The sequence below is a fragment of the Hydra vulgaris genome, chromosome 08 (assembly GCF_038396675.1).
Source record: "Hydra vulgaris chromosome 08, alternate assembly HydraT2T_AEP".
Lineage (NCBI taxonomy): Eukaryota > Metazoa > Cnidaria > Hydrozoa > Anthoathecata > Hydridae > Hydra > Hydra vulgaris.
In genome coordinates this window covers 7,563,993-7,588,349 of record NC_088927.1, presented here as the reverse complement: position 1 = coordinate 7,588,349, position 24,357 = coordinate 7,563,993, and the positions used below count along the sequence as shown (strand labels likewise).

Genomic DNA, 24,357 nt, shown 5'->3' with positions numbered 1-24,357 from the left:
TAATAATCAGATGAATAATGGATCGTTGTTTTCTTACATATACTTATTCAAAAGTATTATTATACCATTATATATAATACCATTAGAACCATTTTATTACCACTGTTACACTGTAAATCCGCTAAATTCTATTTGCCTCTATAGAAAATGGTCGTAGTGTATAAATTTATATATATATATATATATATATATATATATATATATATATATATATATATATATATATGTATATGTATATATATATATATATATATATATATATATATATATATATATATATATATATATATGTATATGTATATATATATATATATATATATATATATATATATATATATATATATATATATATATATATATATATATATATATATATTAGGGGTAGTCATTTTGAGGGAATTTTTGAAAACGAAGTACATACCCATCTAAAGTTGGAGCAAATATGCTAAAACTTAGTCAAAATTTTTTTTAGGTCAATCGGGTGACTTTTAAGTCTCCCTCAAGACTAAAGTGGTTAAATAATTGTACTTGAAAAAAGGAAAAATAGGGTGTGTTCAGAGTGTTTGAGCTGGATTTAAATGAACAAATTATTTCCTTTTTTGTTTTTTTTGTTATTTGTTATCTATATTTTCATTTTAAAACCGTATGTCATCATGTTTTTAAAATATTCCTGGTTAAAACGATATTTATGAAAGGAAAAAATGAAAATTTTATGTTACGTAAGAGGTTATGAAAATCGGTAATGATAAAAAAATTCTTATAAAATAATGCGGAAAAAAATGTGCTGAAGATCCTGCACTGTATTTTTAAGTCACTAAGTTTTATTATTTGTTTGTTGTTTTTTTGTTTTTTATTTTTTTAAAGGTTTTTTATATTACTTGAATAACGAGGGTATATATAACCCCTAGAAATATTGTAATTTATTATAAGAAAGAGGATAAGTTTACATACTATACCAGATGTTTCAACTTAGTTAAGTCACTAAGAGTTTTTATAAACAAATTGTACGTGAAATTGCGTTACATTATCTTATTTTTGTAAATAACTTTCGTATTTACTTGATTGTTATTAATCGAATTACAATATAAAGTAAAATTGTATTGAAGTTTTTAACTAATTACAAACCGTTAAATCTATTTAGATTGAATACAAAAATGGAAAAAAAATTGTAAAAGATATTGGGAAGAGAAGGTTTCTTAGATCAAGCAAAAGCAAACTTTTCATCATAAATGAGGCCAAACCAGCTATTACATGTACATATCTTATTTAAAAAAATTGTTTTGAATTTTAAACTTTATGTTAAAAATTAAAATATTGATTTTTTTTTTCTTAAGGTCTTCAACTCCCTACTGGAATGGATGTTCTTCAACACATTGTCTAGAGAAGATCACTACTTCCTCATAATGTTAAGAAGTCAACAATTTTATCATGCCCTCCTAACAAGATTTAGGGTTACAAGAGAAGTAGATGATTGTGAATACATTTTAGGCTTAATTAAAAGACCATGGCTTAAAGTGGAATTTCAAGTAATATCAGATAAAAATAATATAAAGAACCTAATGAAGATTGAAAAGGAGTATTCAGATTTGGGTAGAAATAAATACAGAGGAACAGCTGGAGATAAGGTTAATCAAGGGGAATTTATTTCACTTTTGAAAAAGCTGTTTTGGATTGGTTCCACAGATTTAAAGAACCAAATTAGAAAGGATAAAAAACGCTCAGATAAAGGTAACCACGATGATTTAACTTTTTTGGAACACCAGGAAGGACCGAGACATTTTAGTTTGGGATCAGATGATAGAAAACTTAGCAAAAAGGTTTTATGTTGTTTTTAGTGGGTTAATTTGACCTTTTTTATTAAAATTTGCTAATTTAACATACATTATATGTTAATACACATACACTATGTTAAAAAAAATGTTAGGTTTGAAGAAGAGGACGAGGCTAGAAGACGAATCTCCTAAGATTGACGCTACCTCAGAATTAGACTTGAGTTTCACTGACTCTAGCGCTGATTCTGGTACAGAATTTGAACCCGAAGTTTGGCATCATAGAAGAGCAGATGGTTGTAACATTACTGCCAAAGTCCCTAAGAATATTTTTGATGGAAATTTATCTATCATAGCTACAGCTAATGATATCTCCCCCAATGTCTTACAAAAAGTAGTTGGAGCAATTCTTCAAGATTGCAGAGTTGATATCGCAAAATGCAAAGCCAGTGCTTGAATAGCATTAAGGAAGATAAAAAAAAACTGCCAAGGATACTGCTGAAATTGCTAAATTAGATATAAAGAAGGCCGCGGAAAAAAACCGTTATCCCTGTATAATTCATTTTGAAGAAAAGACTTTGTTTGAAATAAATCAGGGAAAAAGACTGAAGAATGAAAGATTAGCTGTGCTCGTTAATTTGAGGGGTGGCGCATTTTCTTGGTGTACCTGCCTTACCGATTTTTCAGGTGAAGATATTATATAGGAATCATGAAAATACTAGAAGAATACGACATCACTTCAAAAGTATGCGGAGTACGCTTTGTTACAACTTCAAGTAATACTGGTTCTAAGAAAGGATCACTTATTAGGATTGCAAGAGAGGTAGACAAATACCTTCTTCTACTAGCATGTGGGCATCATATCATTGAGCTTAGAATCGTTCGTTTCTGTGAAGCAGTGATAAAAAAGAATAGCGTAGGGCCTGAAAATCCCTTATTCATAAAGTTCAAACATATGTTTGAGAACCCTAAATTCAAATACAACAAAAATAACCTGACCTCTTTTGATTAGAAAACCGTGGAAGGAACAGTTTTGAAGGAAGCTGCAAAGAAAACTTTAGATAACTGTAAAACCTATATTACTTAAAAACGCAATATGAGGAATGACCGATGAGATTTGGCTGAACTAACCATGAAGTATTTATCCCCTTCTGCACATTTCAAATTAAAGAAAACTGGAGCTGTTCATTATGCTGGGTTTTTCGGCAAGAGTTCATACTACCTTAAACTTCAGCTTTTGTGCAAGCAACTGACATTTGTGCAAGAAAATGATAATCTACCCGAAGATTTGAAACTCATCTGCGAGTTCATAGTATGTTTTTACACAAGGTGGTACCTTCAAGCGCATATAGCGATTCAATCTCCTGCGTCTGATCTTGATGCAATCTTTCAGATAAATTAGTATAAGAAAGTTTGCTCCAATCCGGAGACAGTAGATGCTTTGTTAGCATCTCTTTATAAGCATACATAGTATCTTGGTTCAACGATTATTCCCTTGACTCTTTTGGATAAAAATATTTCTATGGATAAAAAAACAGCCTTTGCAGATGCTTTGCTTTCCTTCCAGATTCTAGATCCAGATTTTTTTAAACATAGAAGCAAAGATCAAATAGACGAGATTAATATCATAAATAATATGAAGGTACCAACCCTCTCTCTTTTGGTTAATGAGTTTTCATATTTAATTTTTTCAATGAAAGGGTTGGATGATCAGAGAGTGAGAGACTGGTTGTCACTTCCACCCCAATATTGGCACACCCAGTTCTCGTTTAAGAATTTTGAAAACTTTGCCAAAATGTTAATTGTTGTCAATGATCATTCTGAACAAGCAACCGGAATGATGCAGCAGTTTGTGCAAAGATACGAAAATGAAGATGACAAGCAGAACAGACTTTTAACTGTCAACAAAGTAAGGTCAACTTTCAAGGTTTTTGGTGTGGGAAAAAGTAAAATTACAAAAAAAAATCAGAAAGCCTGATGTCACTCTCTAAACTAAAGAAAAGGAAATTGAAGACTTAGGAAATAGTTGTTCATTTTAAAATACTTATTTCAATTAATGCATAATTTTTGTCTTGATAGTATTTTTAAAGATTTTTATTAAATGGTAAATTACTTGTTTAGTTCAAAATAGTTTGTTTTGGTTGATTTAAGCGGGAATTATTCCGGCTGTTCATCTGAATGAACTTTAAGTATGAAAATACATAATTTGCTGATTTCATAACCACTTGTGTCTTTTCATTTTTTGATTTCTTAAATGTCGTTTTAACCGAGACTATGAAAAAAAAATGATGACATACCCTTTTAAAATGAAAATATTAATAACAAATAACAAAAAAAAAAAAATGGAAATGATTTTTTCATTTAAATCCCCCTCAAACACTCTGAACACACCCTATTTTTCCTTTTTTCAAGTACAATTTCTTAACAACTTTAGTCTTGACTTAAAAGTCACCCGATTGACATAAAAAAAATTTTGACTAAGTTTTAGCATATTTGCTCCAATTTTAGCTGGGTATGTACTTCGTTTTCAAAAATTCCCTAAAAATGACTACCCCAATATATATATATATATATATATATATATATATATATATATATATATATATATATATATATATATATATATATATATATATGTATATATATATATATATATATATATATATATATATATATGTATATATATATATATATATATATATATATATATATATATATATATATATATATATATATATATATATATATATATATATATATATATATATATATATATATATATATATATATTAGGGTGGGTCAAATTTTTTTTTTTTATGAAACATGAAAATAAAGTTGCATTTTGTTGTCTCTATTAATGATATGTAAAAGAAATGTAATAAAAATTTGATTTAGTTTTGCTAACTTTAACTTGAATTTTACTAAATTAGGTCAAAATGATGCTATTTTACAACAGTTGTATAATTGCAGGATAAAAGCATTAAGATTTAGGTTTTTTGATGATTCATGTTAATAATATTTTATTAATAGTATACAGAACTTTGCAAAATTTTAGAGCACCCTACGAAATATAAGACAAAAAGCTGTTAGTGTTGTTTGTTGACTTCCGATAACATGATCCTGTACTTCATTATAAGAGATATACTTGTATATATTACATTTAAATTACGTTGTTTGTTTTTTTGTTTTAGTTTAATTAGTTAAAATTGAAAATAAAAATGGCTACTGTTAAAACAAGAAGTGAAACTGAACATGGTATACTTGGACAACCTAGACCATTCCAAACAAATCAACTGCCAACTTCTGCTGATGTTTTCAAAGCATATGACTATTTATTAAAAAATAACAATTGCGCAAGTGTTACTGAAAGAGCAACAGTCATAGCTAATGAAATTAAAGCACAGTACAACAAAGCAAATATTCCTACCATTGCAGTCAGCAGCTTAGTTATTCGCATAAAGAGACTAATTAACAAAGTACATGAGCTTGGTAAATACTCTGATTGCAAGAAGTCCTCTGCAACATTTAAATCAAGTTTACAGATGTTAGACCAACTATTCGATATTTGTCTGTGTAAGTATTTTAATAAAGGTGTTCGAGAAAGGTCAGCTTGTTCATGTCCACTGCCAAAAAAAATTCCCACACTTGAATGGGAGATCTGGATAGATCAAAAAACGGTACGGAAGATGGTAATAGGAAAAGTAGACAAAGAAGAAACAATTAAGCTGCAGAAGAGAGAGAAAAGAGGAAGTAAAACATGCAATTTACCGATTACAGATAAGAAAATGAAGTTTGATAAAGAAATTGATCCAAATGAAACATATTGCAGTGATAATGAACAGTCAAAGCCAGATGAAGAATTTTTGCCAATTGAGATGTCAGATGGTAAAGTGATGTCAAGTTATGAAGTAATGTCAAGTGATAATGAGATGTCAAGTGATAAAGAGATGAAGGTTTACAACACTAAACAATATCCTGAGTTGTATAAGGCCATGGATAGGTGTAAAATCAGTAACAGGGATGCTTGCCTAATAGCAAATGCTGTACTAGAAGATTTAGATCTTATAACACCAGAGAATGCTATTGATCCAGCAAAACTTCGTCGTCAGAGAAATATGTGGAGGAAAAAAGAAGTTAAGAAGCATGCGGCTGAAGTCCAAAAAATACTTTGCATTGGATTTGATGGAAAGCAGGATATCACTTCCGTTAAAACAAGTGGGGTCCAACGAAATTTCAAAGAAGAACATTATGTGATAGTGTCATTTCCGCAAAACAAATATGTCAATCATGTCACGCCACAAAGTAGTAAAGCTGTTGATATTGCACAAGAGATATTATTGAGCATCAACAACATCAAATCATCAGACACTTTAGCAGCAGTTGTTTGCGATGGTTCTGTGAATAACACAGGTCAACATAATGGAGTAATCAGAAAATTAGAAGAAGGTCTTGGGAGAACATTGCAATGGTTGGTCTGCTTGTTACATGCAAATGAACTACCTTTTAGAAAATATTTCTCTGTTGTGGATGGTGGACGTTCAACAGGTCCAGCTACTTCAACAGGTAAAATAGACATTGCACTTGATTTTGATCCAAAAGATTTAGATATTGTGAACTTTAAACACATACCTGGTAAAGTTGAGGATGTAAGTGTTGATGTCAAGAAAGATATACCTTTTTTTTTTTTTTTTTTTTTTTTTTTTTTTATTTATTTTAGGTGCTCCCAGAAGTCCGTTCGGTCTTATCACAGAGCACCGCGGGAGAGCATTTAACAAGAAGTTCACGCCTCCTTCCGTACCAATGTCGCTTATTTGGCTCGAGCTGGCATCGAACCACAGACCTCTGGGTTCTGAGCCAGAACTCTAACCACTGCGCCACGGCTGCTCTTCTAAAAGCTTGCTTAGCTGTTCAGCAGGGATACACTGTTTGTGATCAAATATTGTTCCTCCAGACTGCTATGCCAGGAAATCTGAACCATGCAAGGTGGCTAACAAAGGCCAATCGTATTTTACGTTTGTATATGTCTAAGGAAAATCCTTCAAAACCATTGCAAAGAATTACAAGATTCATCGTAAATGTTTATGCGCCATCGTGGTTCAACATAAAGCAACATTCTTCCTGCCTTGACGGAGCAAGAAACTTCTTTCATCTTATGAAGCAGTGCTATGAACTAGGGAAAGAAGAGTTGAAAATTGTTGAACCAGTGTTGCAAAACAACTGCTATTTTGCTCATCCTGAGAACATTCTTATTGGAGGAGTTACAGATGAAAATGTATCAATTCGTCAGTTTTCGTGTGACAAAATAATTGACGCACGAGCTACATCACAAAGTAGCAAGATACGTGTCTTTGATAAATCAAGCATCAAGCTTGATCTGGAAGCTTCATCATTCATAAAAATGATTGACTGGTCTGTTGCTATTGCAACACCACCACCGCTTTTATCAACTGTTTCTAATGATGATCTTGAACATTTCCAGTTCCACGTTGATGTCTTGAGTGGTATTCCATGCCATTCTCAGGCAGTTGAACGTACTATTAAAGACATCTCAGTAACAACTATGAAATTTTTCGGGCACAAATCACGACATGGAATGATTTTGCAGTGTCGTAAATCTCGAGCAGAATTACCGAAAATTGACTCTAAATCTGACTTCTTGAGCCATAACAAATAGCAAATAACTGAAACAAATTGCTGTTATGTGTTGCCTACTACACTCTGACTATTTCTCCTTTAACAACTACTTGCATTTTTAAATTTAATGTAACAAGATGTCGAGTAATGGAATATAGCATTAAACCACGTGTATTTACATTATACGATTATAAAGTAATTTTAATTCCCAAAGTTGCGGATCCAAGACACGCTTCAATTTTATTTCAAAAGGAGTTTTTTTCATAAGTAGACTGTAATGCAACATTTTAGTAATGTTTCACAGTCCCAACTTAACATTTACATCATAATGACCCACCCTAATATATATATATATATATATATATATATATATATATATATATATATATATATATATATACATATATATATATATATATATATATATATATATATATATACATATATATATATATATATATATATATATATATATATATATATATATATATATATATATATATATGTATATATTTATTTACAATGAATTTAGGTTCCATCTTGTTGGAACCTAAATTCATTATATATATATTATATATATATATATATATATATATATATATATATATATATATATATATATATATATATATATATATATATATATATATATATATATATATATATATAATATATATATAATGAATTTAGGTTCCAACAAGATGGAACCTAAATTCATTATATATATATATATAATTTATAATTTCTCTTTCTCTTCCAACAAGTTGGAAGAGAAAGAGAAAGTAGCGTGTTATTTTTGTAACCTGTGTCTTTTAATTCTTGTAAAATAATAGATGGTAGGAAAAGTTGTAAATGCGAAAATAAGTGAAGGTAGAGTTTTATTTCAAGATGTGACTAATTAACATGAGTTTTTTTTTTGTTTAATTGCATGAGAAAAACAAATTATTTATGAATTTTTTTTAATATCGTTTTGCTTGAGAGACGAAATTTATTAGTTGTTAGTAACTATTAAATTATTAGTTGTGTGGCTCAAACAGCCACACAACTTATAATAATTAACTTGGAGAGTAAACAAAAAACTAGGTAGTTGAAATGTTCACCATTAAAACTAGGTAGTTTAAATAGTTATAATATTGTTATTAAATTTACAAACAAAAACTATTATATTTTTCAAAGTCGACTAATTTTGACTTTTGACTTGTCGATTTTTAGCCACTTTAATTGAAGTCGATAATAACACTACTATTTAGTAAACTTCAAATATTAAAAAAACACAATCTAAAAATGTATGCAGAGTTTATGCATAAAAAGCAGATAATCCAAAAATGTGTCGGGCAAAATCGTAGATAGCACAACTTTGTTTTACGGAGACTGCTGATAAATCAATTTTGTTTTGCACGGAGATTGATAATAAAGCAATTTTGTTTTCAGCGCAGATTTTGAGCCGAGCCATCGATAACTAGTAATTACCCGTTAATTCAGCTTTTCAAACATAACGGCAATATAAAGTTTGATTTCGTGTTTTAAAACGAGTAAGCATTGCATTATTTTATGTTTGATTCGTAAGAAAAAAATAAAACGGCAAAATCGTTATGTTTTTTTATACAAATTACACATTGGACATAACGGTAATTACCCATTATGTTCAATGTATAATTTGTATTATTTAAAAGAGGCAAATACTGTTTTTTTTATACGAAACAAACAGAACATAATATATTATAAAGTAATTTTGTTATCATGAGAACTGAAAATTCTTATACCATTTTATTTATTGCATAAATAACCCATTTTTTAATTCCTCAGGGAACCATTTTTATTGGTTCATCTTTAAATTATATATATATATATATATATATATATATATATATATATATATATATATATATATATATATATATATATATAAACATATATATGTATATATATATATATAAACATATATAAACAAATATATATATATATATATATATATTTATATATATATATACATATGCATGTATATATATATATATATATATATATATATATATATATATATATATATATATATATATATATATATATATATATATATATATATATATATATATATATATATAGTGGCGGCTCGTCGTTAGGGGCCATAGGGGCCCGGCCCCACCTAGATTTATTTAAAATAAAGTATTTGTTAATGTAAATATGTATTTATATATATGTATACATGCAACTATTAGCCTAAACTATTTGCAGACAGGTTTTATAAAAATAAATAGTTCTAGTTTAGTTCTAATTTTCAATTATTTTATTTTTTAAGTAATATGTTTATTTGTAATTTATTTAAAGTATTGTAGCGTTGTTTTAATTTATTGCCAATAACGGCTGGGCCGATTTCTACTGGCCCTATTTAATTTGTTTCTAGTAATATAATTTTTGATGCGCGCGCAGAATTTATCGTGCTTTCAAGTGGGACGAAAAAGCGCAATGCAGGGCCTCATTGAGCTGGCCCGAGAAAAAAAGAAGTTTAAAAACATCACTAAGCTGTAAAATTTTATCCACCATTTTTAATTCTCGATTTAAAGAGTGAAGAATTTACTGCTACAAAAAGTAAGAAGTTTTGTTGACTCAATAAGATACAGTAATATTAGGAAACTTATTAACATTAAATGTAAACATTTATTTGTAAAAATAATGTTGTAAACATCATACATTTGATAATATTGCAATTTTACTGTGAATATTAACGTTGTTAATATTACAATATTAACTGTTAATATAAAAATGTTAACAATGTTAATATTACAATATTGGTTTCTTTACCTGGATATGTAGATATAAAATTTACCATGTAGTTATTAGGAGTATGAATTAATAAGAATAAGAACATAGCAAAAACATGATATTTAAAATAATGTAACAGAAATTACTGGTATAAATGTTGGTTTGACATAAACATTTAAAGAGATACAGTTAGGTAAAAAGAAATTAATTTATAATAATTTTCAGGAACATTTTCTATATTTTCTAGGACAATAATTTTCTAGGACAAGTCATTTTATTCTATAATTATAGCAGAAATAATAATGGTAAAAAGAATAAAATTATAAGTTTAGAATTTCTAGGGAAATTGAACAGTTTAGAAAGTTGATTTTAAAATATCATGAAAAAGTTTCGCATTTCTTTTATAATCAACGTTCTTGTATATTTTATAACTTTTGTTAGTTAACTACATTTTTAGGCATATATTGTTTTATTTTTTTTTAAATTTATAACGCTTGTTTTTTTTATTTTACAGGGAAAAAATAGTGGCTCAGCCATATTAATGAGAATCTTGATTTGTGTATTAATCGAACAAACGTATCGCAAGTGTATGGCAATGTTTAGCAAGTTTATATATTGTGATATAAGAAAGCTTAGTCATTTCTACAAATATAAAATAGAGCTACAAACTGTTTGTACTTTTGAAATTCTTTTTCTATTCTCGATGAGGGATTGCTGAAGTTTATTTTTTCCAAATAGCTTATGTATTATATTCTGCGGCATAATGAATCAGCTATTAAAAATTGTTTACATTGTTTGGTGGCAGTTGAGTCGTTCTACCTTTTAAGTTGTCAATTAGATCAGCGCTGAAGCAGAGTCAATTTCAACCACGATGATAAGTATCAATCAAAAGTTTTAGAGAATTTTTTATCAGCAAAAATATGCAACTGGGTTTTCAAGAAATAATTTAAAATTAGTCAATATTATTATTAGTTTGATACAACAAAGGTACAAACAACTTAAACAACAGAAGATATAAAGAACTTTTTTTTTTCAATTACAAAAACTGTACCACTGATGGTACTGTTACATTTCTTAATGCAGCTTTAATAATTGATACTTCCAAAGAGGCACTAATTAAAAAAATATACAAAGTTTAGATTATTTTAAAATGTTTGACATTTACCATTACCATAGAAATAAAATAATTAAAATATTTTATTGAAATGTTTTTTTTTGGGGGTTAAAGCTGACGCCAAATAACTAAAGCTATATAAACATTTAAGTACTGTTATGTATGCTTACAAACAGATGTTAAGTTTTTATCTTTAATTACATAAAATCGTTAAAGCATCTTTGACAATGTAAATAGTCCTGTGAAGTTTACTATTACTTATGACTGACATTGTAAATGTTGTATTTAAGAATTATGGATTAAATTAAGTAAAATATGTGTTGTATTATGAAAAAAATATTGAAAAAACACGTTTAAAAATTTTTTAATGTTGTAAAAGTTTCTTGTTTTTGTTGGCTCTTTCGCCATTCTCAGAAAGCTTTATGTAAACCTATCAGAGAGTTCAATGTATATGTAATGTTACATTCTTTATTATTTTATCGATCGGTAATTAAGAAGCCCTTCTTGACTAAACTACTGTTGGTAAAATCTTATTTATCAATAATTTAGGTTCATTAATACATTTCCCTCGGAATCATATATAAAATATTAAAATAACTAACCAATACTAAGTGAAGTTAATGTCGGATGTAACCGTTGAAAATGCTGTTTTTAATGATATCGGCACAATTAATGCTCTCCCCCAATTATACATAAAAATAACCTGGTTGAAACATTTTCTGAAGTATCAAAGTTGATAGAGATTGTTTTGATCATGCCTGTGTCTACAACTGATGCTGAACGGTGTTTTATTCCTTTAAAACGAGTAAAGACACTTTTGAACTATTAAGGCAGTTTTCAGTCAGTTTTTGATGGTTTTTACGTAGGTTTAAAAGATGCAATGTCATTAAATACTTTATTTTGAAAGTATGCTCGCCCTTAACTCTCTCAACTAATCAAAAAGCGCTAGCGTCCTAACAAACGCCAAAGCATCAATTACGCTGACAGCAAGTCGTTGCGATATTGTTCGGTTAATACTTCCTGGCCCCACCAAAGTGTATTGTCACCGGCCGCCACTATATATATATATATATATATATATATATATATATATATATATATATATATATATATATATATATATATATATATATATATATATATATATATCAAATATGTTAAGCAAATCATATATATATAAACAAAAACATTATGAAGCATTACTTAAACTGCTTTAAATTAATTAATTTCATAAAACATTTTTAATCTTTCATTCAAAATGCATACAATTTATAGAATATAAACATATATTTATCAATAATAACTGATACAAACTTTCTCCATTTACTTAATAATGCGCAACTGAAACGCTAATATAAGTTAAAAAAATATTTAATTCAATTTAAAAAATACTTTACGGCACTGACTTATTATTTAATGAAGATTCGCAATTTATTTTATCAACAGAATAATAACTTATAAATATAAATGTAAAATGATGTTACATTTAACTAACTAAACAACTTATTTTCTATTTTGTTAAGTTAGTCAAACAGATTTCCATATTACGTTTGGTGCTTATTGTATCTGGATGGTTGATACCTAAAACTTCAGTTTGTATTTTCTCAACAGAATAATAAATTTCTAAAGCTTCGTTATATTTTCCTATATCGTCCAAACAGATTGCAATATTATGTTTTGTTCCTATTGTATCTGGATGGTTGATACCTAAAACTTCAGTTTGTATTTTCTCAACAGAATAATAAATTTCTAAAGCTTCGTTATATTTTCCCATATTCTTCAAACAGATTGCGATATTATGTTTTGTTCTTATTGTATCTGGATGGTTGATACCTAAAACTTCAGTCCGTATTTTCTCAACAGAATAATAAATTTCTAAAGCTTCGTTATATTTTCCCATATCGCACAAACAGTTTGCGATATTATGTTTTGTTCTCATTGTATCTGGATGGTTGATACCTAAAATTTCAGTTTGTATTTTCTCAACAGAATAATAAATTCCTAAAGCTTCGTTATATTTTCTTATTTTCATCAAACAGATTGCAATATTATGTTTTGTTCTTATTGTATCTGGATGGTTGATACCTAAAACTTCAGTTTGTTCTTTCTCAATAGAATAATAAATTTCTAAAGCTTCGTTATATTTTCCCATTATCATCAAACAGTTTGCGATATTATATTTTGTTGTCATTGTATCTGGATGGTTAATACCTAAAATTTCAGTTTGTATTTTCTCAACAGAATAATAAATTTCTAAAGCTTCGTTATATTTTCCCATTTTCATCAAAGAGATTGCGATATTATGTTTTGTTCTTATTGTATCTGGATGGTTGATACCTAAAACTTCAGTTTGTATTTTCTCAATAGAATAATAAATTTCTAAAGCTTCGTTATATTTTCCCATTATCATCAAACAGTTTGCGATATTATGTTTTGTTGTCATTGTATCTGGATGGTTGATACCTAAAATTTCAGTTTGTATTTTCTCAACAGAATAATAAATTTCTAAAGCTTCGTTATATTTTCCCATATCGCACAAACAGTTTGCGATATTATGTTTTGTATCAAGCGTGAGTTTATTATTTTCACCATAAGTTTCTGTATTAAAACTTTGAATAGCTTTTAATATTTCGATTGCTTCATCAAATAAACCTTTACACACTAATAACTTTTTGATAGAAGTTGTCATATGATGGAAGGTTTTTGACATTTTTTTTCCGTAAATACAAAACATATAAAGAAAATGAAAAAAGAAATGATTTCCAAATTCCACGTGATCTTCTACTTGGTTCAACTCAAATTTAAAATAATATTCTATTAGATCAAGATACGTATTTGTACTTGAATTTTTAATTTGAAAATATTTACACGTCAACTGTGTCAGTTCATGCATCGAATATTTGTTATCATCGAAACAATTTAGTAACGAATAACTCATTAGTAACCCAATGATTTCATCTATTAAATGTTCTTCTTTTATTTTCATTTGATTTAAGATTTGGATTATAAATTCTTTACTTATATTTGTACCATCGCAATGAGATAAACAGTTAAGTATTTCTAATGGAATAAGTTTAGTTTGTTTTAATTTAAACAAAACTAAATTGATTGCTTTTATTGCAGACTTTGATTCATCTTCAGAAGGAAAGTTATCAGTGTCTAATATTTCTAAGGGATTCTGTCTATATCGATCTATATATTTTTCTATCGATACTTTATGTATATTTATATATTTTATGGCTTGCGTTATAGCAAATGGATGATAACCAAGTTCTTTAATTAAGCTTTTTATGTTTTCATCGGCGTATTCTTTAATATTATTTTTCACATAAGCGAATGCATCTTCAGAAGAAAAAACATTAACAAACAATTTATCTACATTGTTCGACCACGTTCTCCATTGCGAGGTAATTAAAGTAAATGAGTTCGCTTTCCTTGAAATGTACATTTTCAAACCTTTAACACTTTCATCGTCGACATTGTCAAAAATGTACAAAGTTTTTTCATTTATGTAATAGTTGTGAATTTTTTCAACAGTTACTTCTATATTAAAATATTCACCTATTGAATCATGAACAACAAATCCTAACATTTGACAACGATTTCTTATAGAAGTTTGTAATTTTCCAAATGCTGCGTCTATCCAGACAATGTTTTTATAGAAGTCAGAATAAATTTCACAGTATTTTTTGGCAATTTTTGTCTTTCCAACACCTGACATTCCATATAGTACTAAAGCCGACTTTCGTGTGCCTTGTGAAAAATGACAATGAATTTCGTGAATTAGTTTGTCGTGTTGAACACCTAATATTGAACGTATAATTACTATTATGAATAATCATTATATTATCTTAATATACGGTAATATCATTCTAGCTAATGATTGAAGTTTTTCAAATGCAACGCGTTATTTTTTAAAAATCTATAAATGAAAAATGAAAAATATAGTAAAACTATATTATTTAAAAAAATGTTGTTTAAATCAGAGTTTGATGTAAAAATACTATAACAACTTTATATATTCACAAAATATAAATCTAATAAACCAAACTTAATATAAAGTTCTTGAAATCACGATACTTCGTTAAACAGAAATTAATTATTTTTACTTATAACTCATACTCATACATCTAAAAATACTTACAACTAGGGCTACCATATGAAATTTTGGAAAAATCAGGACATCATGTCTTTTTTAACCTGTCAAATCAGGACAAATATAAATAAGCAGAAAATCTAAATTAGGACAAAAGCTCGTCACACTAAAATTTAAAATGACAAAAAATACAACATTAAAAACCTGCTTTATTTTACATATTTGTAATGACTACAAAAACTATTTCTTTTCTTTCCTTTTAAACCAGTCATATTTTTTACTAGAGTGTACTGTTTTCAGAAACAACTGGTTATTTTTTATCTTTTCAAAGAACTGTGAGCAATTGAGATCAATATTTAACTTACAAAAAAGCAAACTTTTCACAGTAGAAACTAGCTAAGAACTTCTTTCAGGAGACCAAATATTGTTCATCATTGAAAACACCCTTTCCACAGCAGCTGAAGTTCCAGGAAGATTGAAAATGTATTCCAACACCAGTGAAAAATTTGCTACTGAAATGCCCTTTTCTCCAAAATGTTTCATCATCAGGACCCATTTTTCTTCACAACTCATATCATCAGATTTCCGAGTTTCAGAATTAGTTGACAAGTATGCCTTGACCAAAACAACTTCATCAAGTAGTTCATCAGTATTTATTGTTGTACGTCCAATTTTTCGGTTAATTCTTTCTGCAGCTTCTTCCAACTCTGGAAATGTTATTGCACTGTTTTGAATCCACATGAACTTGTCAGCATCAACAAAGCTATCTTTCCAAAGGTCAATATAAGAAAGACATCTCTCGTAAAAACCAGTAAATTCTTTTTTGACAGCAATCTCGTCAATAATTCCGTCTTCAAATAGTTTTGCAAGTATCTTTTTAGCTTCCAGTGGATTAAACTAATTTTCAAATCTCTCCTTCAGATTATTCTGCAATACTTTTATCTCATTAACAATTGCTCTTGTTTTTTCAATTCTCAGAATTGTTTTGTTGAATGTCTGAAGCTGACCATGCCTTATCATGTCTGCTACCACTGCCATTTCTGCCAGCACTGCCTAAAATTGCAAGAAAATAGTAAAAATTGAATGGAGAAGTTGGAGTTGCCAAGTCAACATTTTTCTTTTTCTTTTGCTTTATTTTTTAGTTTTTGTCAAAATGATATTTTTTTCTTTTTTGTTATGGTTTTTTAAAATCAGGACATTTTGGCACCTGATCAGAACAGTCAGGACAGACCCTTCAAATCAGGACAGTCCTGATGAAAATCAGGACTATGGTAGCCCTACTTAAAACTGAAAAACAAAAAAAATGTTAAATTTAATCTATGACTTTTTTTTAATAACATATTAAGATATAATAATTCCTGCTAATGCGTATTATAAAATTTTGATTTTTTTATGTTGCTTTATTTTATAAATATATATTTTGTAAAGTATACTTTATTTTGATGTAAGTTGCATCATGCAACCAAGCAAGTAAAAACATGTCAAAAAAATTAATTGATTTTATTTTAACTAAGTTGAAAAATGTCAACTGAGTTTAAAAAGAATTTTTTTTCTTTTTAACGACAAATGAAGTTGTATTTTCTAAATTCCTCACATATCATAAATCTATAAGATATATATATATATATGACATATATAAGATATATATACATATATATATATATATATATATATATATATACATATATATATATATATATATATATATATATATATATATATATATATATATATATATATATATATATATATATATATATATATATATATAAGATATATATATATATATATATAAGATATATCTATAATATATCGTAAAGATAGCTTTAAAATTTTTTCACATTCAAGTTCGATAATTAAATTTTTCTTTTTGGAGTTGTCAGAGTGAGTAAAACTTATTACCTTAGTATAAATTAAACAATGGTTTAAAAAACTTTTAAATTTATATTAGGCTCTTTTTTTAATAAAAGATTATCAAAAAAGTTATTGATTGGTTATAGTTTCTTGGCTACATACAAAACAAAAAATGTTGAGTTTCAAGAAAAAACATTCTGGCCCTCAATAAAAACCTTGCAAATAAGATACAGCAAAAGAAAAAAAAACGTACACTTGAAGATTGTATAAAACAAAATAAGCAAAAGATGGAAAAGGGAATAGATCAACAACTTTTAGATAAATTATCATACCTCTCGGACATGTCAAGCTGTTGAAAAAGTTTATTCATTCTTACGCGACCTTCTTTTTCAAATATGGTTTCTCAAATATATTATCATTATAAAAATCAAGACATTTAAAAAGCTATAGCATTATTTTATGCAGGATGGCATTGCAAATGAGTCTAATAAAATCTTGTTGAGCTCAGAATAACCATTGCCTCATCATTGCCATTGCCATTTTATGAGGATTTTTTTTAACAAGCGTTGTTAAGTTGTCAAAAAAAAAGATTATTTAGCTTTTTATTTGAAGTATTAGGAAATGTCAATGAATGAGCCATTTACCATCAACAATCCTGCTTCGTTGGCTGAAATTTTTTCCTGAGTAGAACGCGATGCAGTAGTTCTAAAAAGACCTCCTCGAAATACTTTACTTTTTCCAAGAAACTTGTGTAATAAGATGTTACCTAAATCGGCTTTTCACAAAATATCTTGCAATCAAAAAAAAATGAGTTGAGATTGGCCCGTTGGGAATGCAAGTTTAAAATTACTTCTTTGCATTTTAGGCACAATCTTTGAAAGCAAGCCAGCTTGTGGAACTGGTAATCCCTTGTATCTTTTACGTTGGATTAGTTGTATTAATGGAAATTAGGAAAAGCTAGCTGACAAAGTAAAAAGCTACAAAAATAATTCCAAAAAATCAAGACCATTACTATAGGTGGAAAACAGCGTTAGAAAGTCTTGCAATTTAGTGTGGGATCAATTCAAGTCTTAAAAAGTCAATAAGAGATGAGGCAGCCACGTGACGTGAACATCTACAGTGCATCTTAGATGTAACTCTTTTCTTAGCATCCCGCACCCTTAGTTGCAGTGCATAGTGCTTATGAGACGTATCAAAGTTGTTTTTTGAACGTTCAGGACGTCTTTTAAAAGCTCCAAAGACTTTCTTAGGCCCCGTGCCCACTGGGAGGTGTGTTATGAAAGTTAGCTATTATACTTATATTTACTTTTTTTTTTTTATTACAACTAAACAAAAAATTGTGATTGATGTGTAAAACTATAATCATTGTCTCATGCTCATCAAAAATGAATGCTGATAATGATAAAGCAATTTTTTGCCACGCTGGCGCTACTTGCAAAGTTCAACGAGACTAATCAGTTACACCTTGAAGAATTTTCCCGCTTCAAACAAGAAGTTGAAAAAAATAGCCCATCATTTTGGTTGGAGTTCTCAAATTGAGTTTATCAAAAAGTGTGTAGTAATCGTCCACGGTACCATCATTAATGAGGTTAATGTGGCCATTTATTATTCCATTCTCGTTGATAGACCTCCTAACATCTCTTATACTGAGCAAGTCACTTTTGTTTTTTTGTTTATCTACTATGGTGTTTACAAAAGATGGGTAGTTAAAGAGCGTTTTTTCAAGGTAAAAAATCTCTAAAAAAAAAAAAAAAGATGCGGACATTCTCAAGTTAATTATAGACGTCTTGGATCAAAATGATATCAGTTTAAAGAAATGCTGATGTCAAGAGTACGGCAATAGAGCTAACATAGACTAGTGTGTACAAAGGAGTACAACCCATCATACTTATAAAGAATCCTTAAGTTCATAATTCTTATATTACTGGTATTCATCCCGCTGAATCTTCTATTTAAGTGAAGAACTATTTTAGTTGGGTTCAATTACTTTACAATCTTTTAATTGGAAGTGCTATTCGAAAGAAAAACTTTACCGAGACAAATAAGTTGTCTCTTCATCAAACCTTGCAAACCCGATTGGAGTACACGCTTTGAGGGTGTGAAGCCGTTGGTTAAACAACCCAGCGAAATTCTTATATCATTGCATAAGCTTTGTGACTTCGAACTGCTGATCTAATAATCTCTGGAGAAATGGATTCAGTCATTTTAATTTATTATCTTTACAACATTTTTGTTACCAGCTCTTTAAACAATAGACCATGTTAGTGCTTCACTTTAGTAAAAAACTCCTTAGTTAACGAGATGCTTACAAAGATTCTTATTAAGGATCTCATCAGACTTGAGTCATCTTGGTCCAAAGTTATTAGTGAAGCACATTTGATTGCCTCCTGTCTTGCAAGTTATGTCTTTCAATCAGACTTTGCTAAGAAGAGGACAAGGAAAAGAAAGACCTTTTTTGGAAGAAGCCATGAACAAAGTTCATTTCTAGGAAAATTAAGAGAAGCAGTTTGTGGTGAACGTATTCAATACCGCTTTTCATACTTTTATTTAACAAAAATAGATTGCAAATCCAAGTGAACAATGTGAATGAAAAAACCTATTTGAGAGACTCTTCTTCTGGATACTCTGAAGTGCGCCAACCTTTTCGGTCCGAAAATGTTTTTACTTAGATAAAACTGTTAAAGGTGATCTACCAGAAAGGAACTACAATTTCTGTGTCCGTCGTCGAAGGAGATCGGTTTTTTAGTATGCTTGGTCTAGTGAAAACAGCGCAATATCTACAGTGGATCAAAATTGGCTCACTAATATCCTAATTATATGTCTTTTTTTTATTTTATTATTAGTTTATTAAAAAATTAGCAGCTTTTTTGACTGTAAAGGTCCCCTAGGGCCTGAATTCTCAAGGTTCCCAAGAATTAATGAATTCAGCACTGGTAATCCTTATTGCAATAATCGAATATGGGCCTGTACATAAGTATTTCTTTATTCAAATCAATTACTAAGACTATAAAAAAAATATCGTAGTGTTAGGTGTAGAGGGAGTACCTTTGCGTTCTGACTTCTGAAAAGATTAAACTTGATCTAATAAAATTTTTGTATTATAACACTGCCTAACATTTTTTTAAAGCATAACCACCGGTATTAGAAGTCTTAATCTATGCACAAAAAAGTTATCGACAGTTATCATAACACAAATGCAAAAAACCCGCGATTGAAATGTTTTATTTGGAAGCTTTGGAGTGCAGGAACAAGAAGCTTAAAAAATTCTTGAATTAAGTTGTTTCCACCAAGACCACAAACATAAACTATTTCGACAAGGTTTCTTAAATCCAAGTCTAATCCCACAAGGAAGTGTTTTGTTCTGAGAAGTTTGATGAAAAAAAAGATCAAAGCTTCCACAGTTTAATGACAAAAAGTCTTCTTCTTTTGAAAGATTGATTTACAAAACTGTAAAAAAATTATATAGCTTATTTATTTATTCTAATTATATAGCTTATTTATTTGTATTGCTTCGTTAATTAAATAAGCCACCATTCTTATTTTGTATACATTTAAATAAATACCTGTCAAAATTTTTTTTTAATGATATGCTCCACATAAATAAGGGGTCGTCCATAAAGTAAGTACGCTTATATGGGGGAGGGGGGAGGTCTTCAAAAAGCGTACGAAAGCGTATGGGGGGGGGGGGGAGAGTGTTCAATTTAAAAGTACGTACTTCAATTTTCTAATTTATCACAATTAACCAGCTAATCAATAGAAAAGTTACATTCTGACAAAATATTCTAGTTTGCCAACATAAAAAGATGTATGGTATACGGAGTAGAGGGTATAATTTTCCTCTATGCACACACATATATGGGCGCCCTCAGAATTTTTTGATGTTCCAGATAGAATACTTTCACACATTGCGCAAACTCCTAACTTAAGTTTGTTTATACCTATGCCAAATGAGAAGGCCTTGCAAAATATTGGGATGGCGGAGGCCTGTGAACAAAAGCCCTAAAACGCTTACCCTCCCCTGCCCATACGTGAGCGCACTAATGTAGTAAAATTTTCAACTTTACTATCTAAAACTAAATTTAAATTTATTGACAGATTTTAATTTTTTTTGAAAAATATTGTAAATTACAAAAAAAGTTATGACCATGCAAATTTTCCGACCCCCAAAATGAGAGGGATGTAAATTTTGCATGGTCATAACTTTTTTGTAATTTACAATATTTTTCTACAAAAATTAAAAACTGTCGATAAATTTAAATTTAGTTTTAGATGGTAAAGTTGAAAGTTTTGCTACATATTTCCCTCACGTTTGGGCAGGGAAGGGGGGAGGCAGACGTTTTAGGGTTTTTTGTTCCCAGGCCTCCGCCATCCTAATTTTTTGCAAGGCCACCTCATTTGGCATATAAACAAACTTAAGTTTGCACGATGTGTGAAAGTCTTTTCTGGAACATCAAAAAATCCTGCGGGGGCCCATGTAGACATGCCACCCCTTATATAATGGCCCTAAGTAAGACTTATTTTTTGAGTCGACAAAAAACAGGTTTTAACAGGGCCGTGGTTGATGGGTCGGAATCCCCCCCCCCCCCACCTCCAAAAAAAAAATAAAAAATAAACGTGTCATTGGCGTCTCAAAATCTTACAAATTTGACCGCCAGATTTTGCTAAAATAAAAAGCTTCTTAAATTAGCAAAAGGGCACAAAATTTGCTGTTGCCCCCTCCCCCTCTTATTAAGAGGTATAGGCTACCCTCGGCACTGGGTTTTACCCTTTGTTTTCAATGTTACTGACCTCGTGTAAGACTCGTTTTTTACTTACTAAAGAGGGGTTCCTGAAAAAAACATCCGCCTTAAGTATAGTTTATTTATATTTGATTCTTTATTAAAACAAAGAAAAAGATTTATACGGATTTCTCCGTGAATCAAACCTGGATCTCTGCCGACTTCTTCCACCGCATTAACCTCTCGGCCAAACACACACTCTATAATTTAAATAAATTTGAACTACTTATAGTAGTTCAAATTTATTTAAATTATTATTTGCATATATACTTAAAGACGTTTTTAAAATGCGCAAACAAAGGGGTTTGGGTTCGTATAAAGTATCTAAGGTACCCTCCGCCTTTTTTTTTTTTTTTAAATAAACTTTTTTATTGAGAAAAAAAAGTTGAGGGGGGGTATTTGAGAAACGTACGTACTTTTTAAGGGGGGGGGGGGTGGAGACGTAAAATTACGCATGGCAACAGGGGGGAGGGAAGAGGGTCAAAATTCAAAATTTTAGGAGTACGTACTTTATGGACGACTCCTAACGTTAAATATGACCCCTAGATGCTAGTGTTAAATTTTCTATATAAATACTACTGTTAATTTTTTAATGTTTTTAAAATTTTAAATTTTCCTTAGCTAAATTTTTGCGATATACGCTATATGTTAAATGAATAATGTAATTATTGAAACGTAGAAAAAAAAATTCCGCGTGTAAATGAAAAGTTACCTTTAAAAAAGTCAAATTCATAACAACGTTCTTGATTTGATTCCATTTTTGAGATAAAGTGGTGCTAAAAAATAATACAAATTACTTGTAAGTTTTAAATGTATAAACTATTACCTACTGCTTTTACGAGCATATATATGTTTCACAAGATGATTTTGTTGTTTTAAGTCAACACTGGTGTCTAAGATGGTTTTGTTGTTTTGAAAGCACAATTCAGACAACTTTTCAAAACAACAAAACCAGAGCTCAATGTCATGTGAAAAACTTCCTGCATTTAGCCAGGGGCAAAAGATTTATAAGCATCTAATGCTTTGTAATTATCTACAGCCTAAAGAGAAAATATTCTAGGACTTTTTATTAATTAATAAAAAATATCATGGTATTAAACTTATGGTCATTCAGTTAGGTCATCTTTCCAAGTATTTGCAAAGAACTTGTATGGACAAAGTTTGATTAAAAGGATTGCAAGTTTGTTTTTATACCTTTCTGCATAACCACGCGACTTTCCGACTGCAAGGATGTTGTGTTTTTTGGATTGCAGTGCAATTTTAGAAATTTTACATTACTGAAATAATTAAATGCTATGGACACACATGTGTTTCCAAAGCAACTAAATTATCTCAAAATTAGAAAAAAGACTACTAACTTTACTCTCTTTCATAAAATAAGACATTAATCTTCTTTTAAAAATGCTCAAACCGCTTATCAATAAAAATAAAATTAAATGAAACATTTTTATAGTTTAAACGTTTCTATAGTTTCTAGATGTTTTATTTATGAAAATTATAAGTAAAGCTGAATATTATGTAGAATATTTCAAGTTTTATTTGATTTTATGTTGAATATGCTTATCGCTAGAAGTGTTGATTAAACTAGATATTTTTTATTCTTTGAAGTATTTATTCACATGAACCTTTATTGATATTTTTATTTGAGAGGAAACTCATTCCGCTTCACCATGTTGGAAGAGTGGTTTTTTATTCACATGAACAATAAAAGACAATCAGGCTATCAAACTAAAAACGATATCTGCATTAAATTTGAAAACGAAATTCAGTTATTCTAAAAAATGAAACTCAAAGTATTTAAAATCTAAAAATTACCTCTATTGAACCGAACGAGATGAGTGATTAGTTTTTCTTTTTCACAAGTAAAAAAGTAATGAAAAATATATTAGTAAAACCATTTTTCAACACTCGAACTTAATTGCAGCGTACGTCTTTAACTTTGAATAAAATTAAAGATATCAAGTTTCTGCAAGGAAAAAAAAAGATAGACGTTTAACTGATTGTTTAAAAGTCAAGATATTTGCACTGTCAATTGTTATAAATAACACTAGGAAAACAATAGAAAACATTTGCGTCACGTGTAAATACTTTTATATAAATATTTTTTAAACTGCCTTACCTATGTAAAAAAGATATATAGATAAAAAGACATTTTTATGTAAAGTATTGTGATTAATATATTTTACTATTTAAAAAGATTCTTTATATTTTTAATTACCGTTGTATAATCAGGCTTGGACTGGACCGATTGGATACCGCAAGATTCCCGATGGGCCGGTTGCCATTAAAAAAGTTTTCACATTTTTAGTTAGGCTACATTTTATTTTCCGTTGATTATTATAATTAACGGTA

General features: G+C 28.9%; 1 protein-coding gene across 1 annotated transcript; it reads right to left on the bottom strand.

Moving 5' to 3' along the window:
- Positions 1-12,545: 12,545 nt before the first annotated feature.
- Positions 12,546-23,962, bottom strand: LOC136083585 (uncharacterized). The gene is made up of 2 exons (XM_065803000.1): positions 22,718-23,962; positions 12,546-15,081 (listed from the first exon to the last, which is right to left on the bottom strand). Exons 1-2 carry the CDS (start codon positions 22,761-22,763, stop codon positions 12,788-12,790), a joined length of 2,340 nt encoding a protein of 779 aa, XP_065659072.1. The 5' UTR covers positions 22,764-23,962; the 3' UTR covers positions 12,546-12,787.
- Between the last annotated feature and the right edge of the window lie 395 nt (positions 23,963-24,357).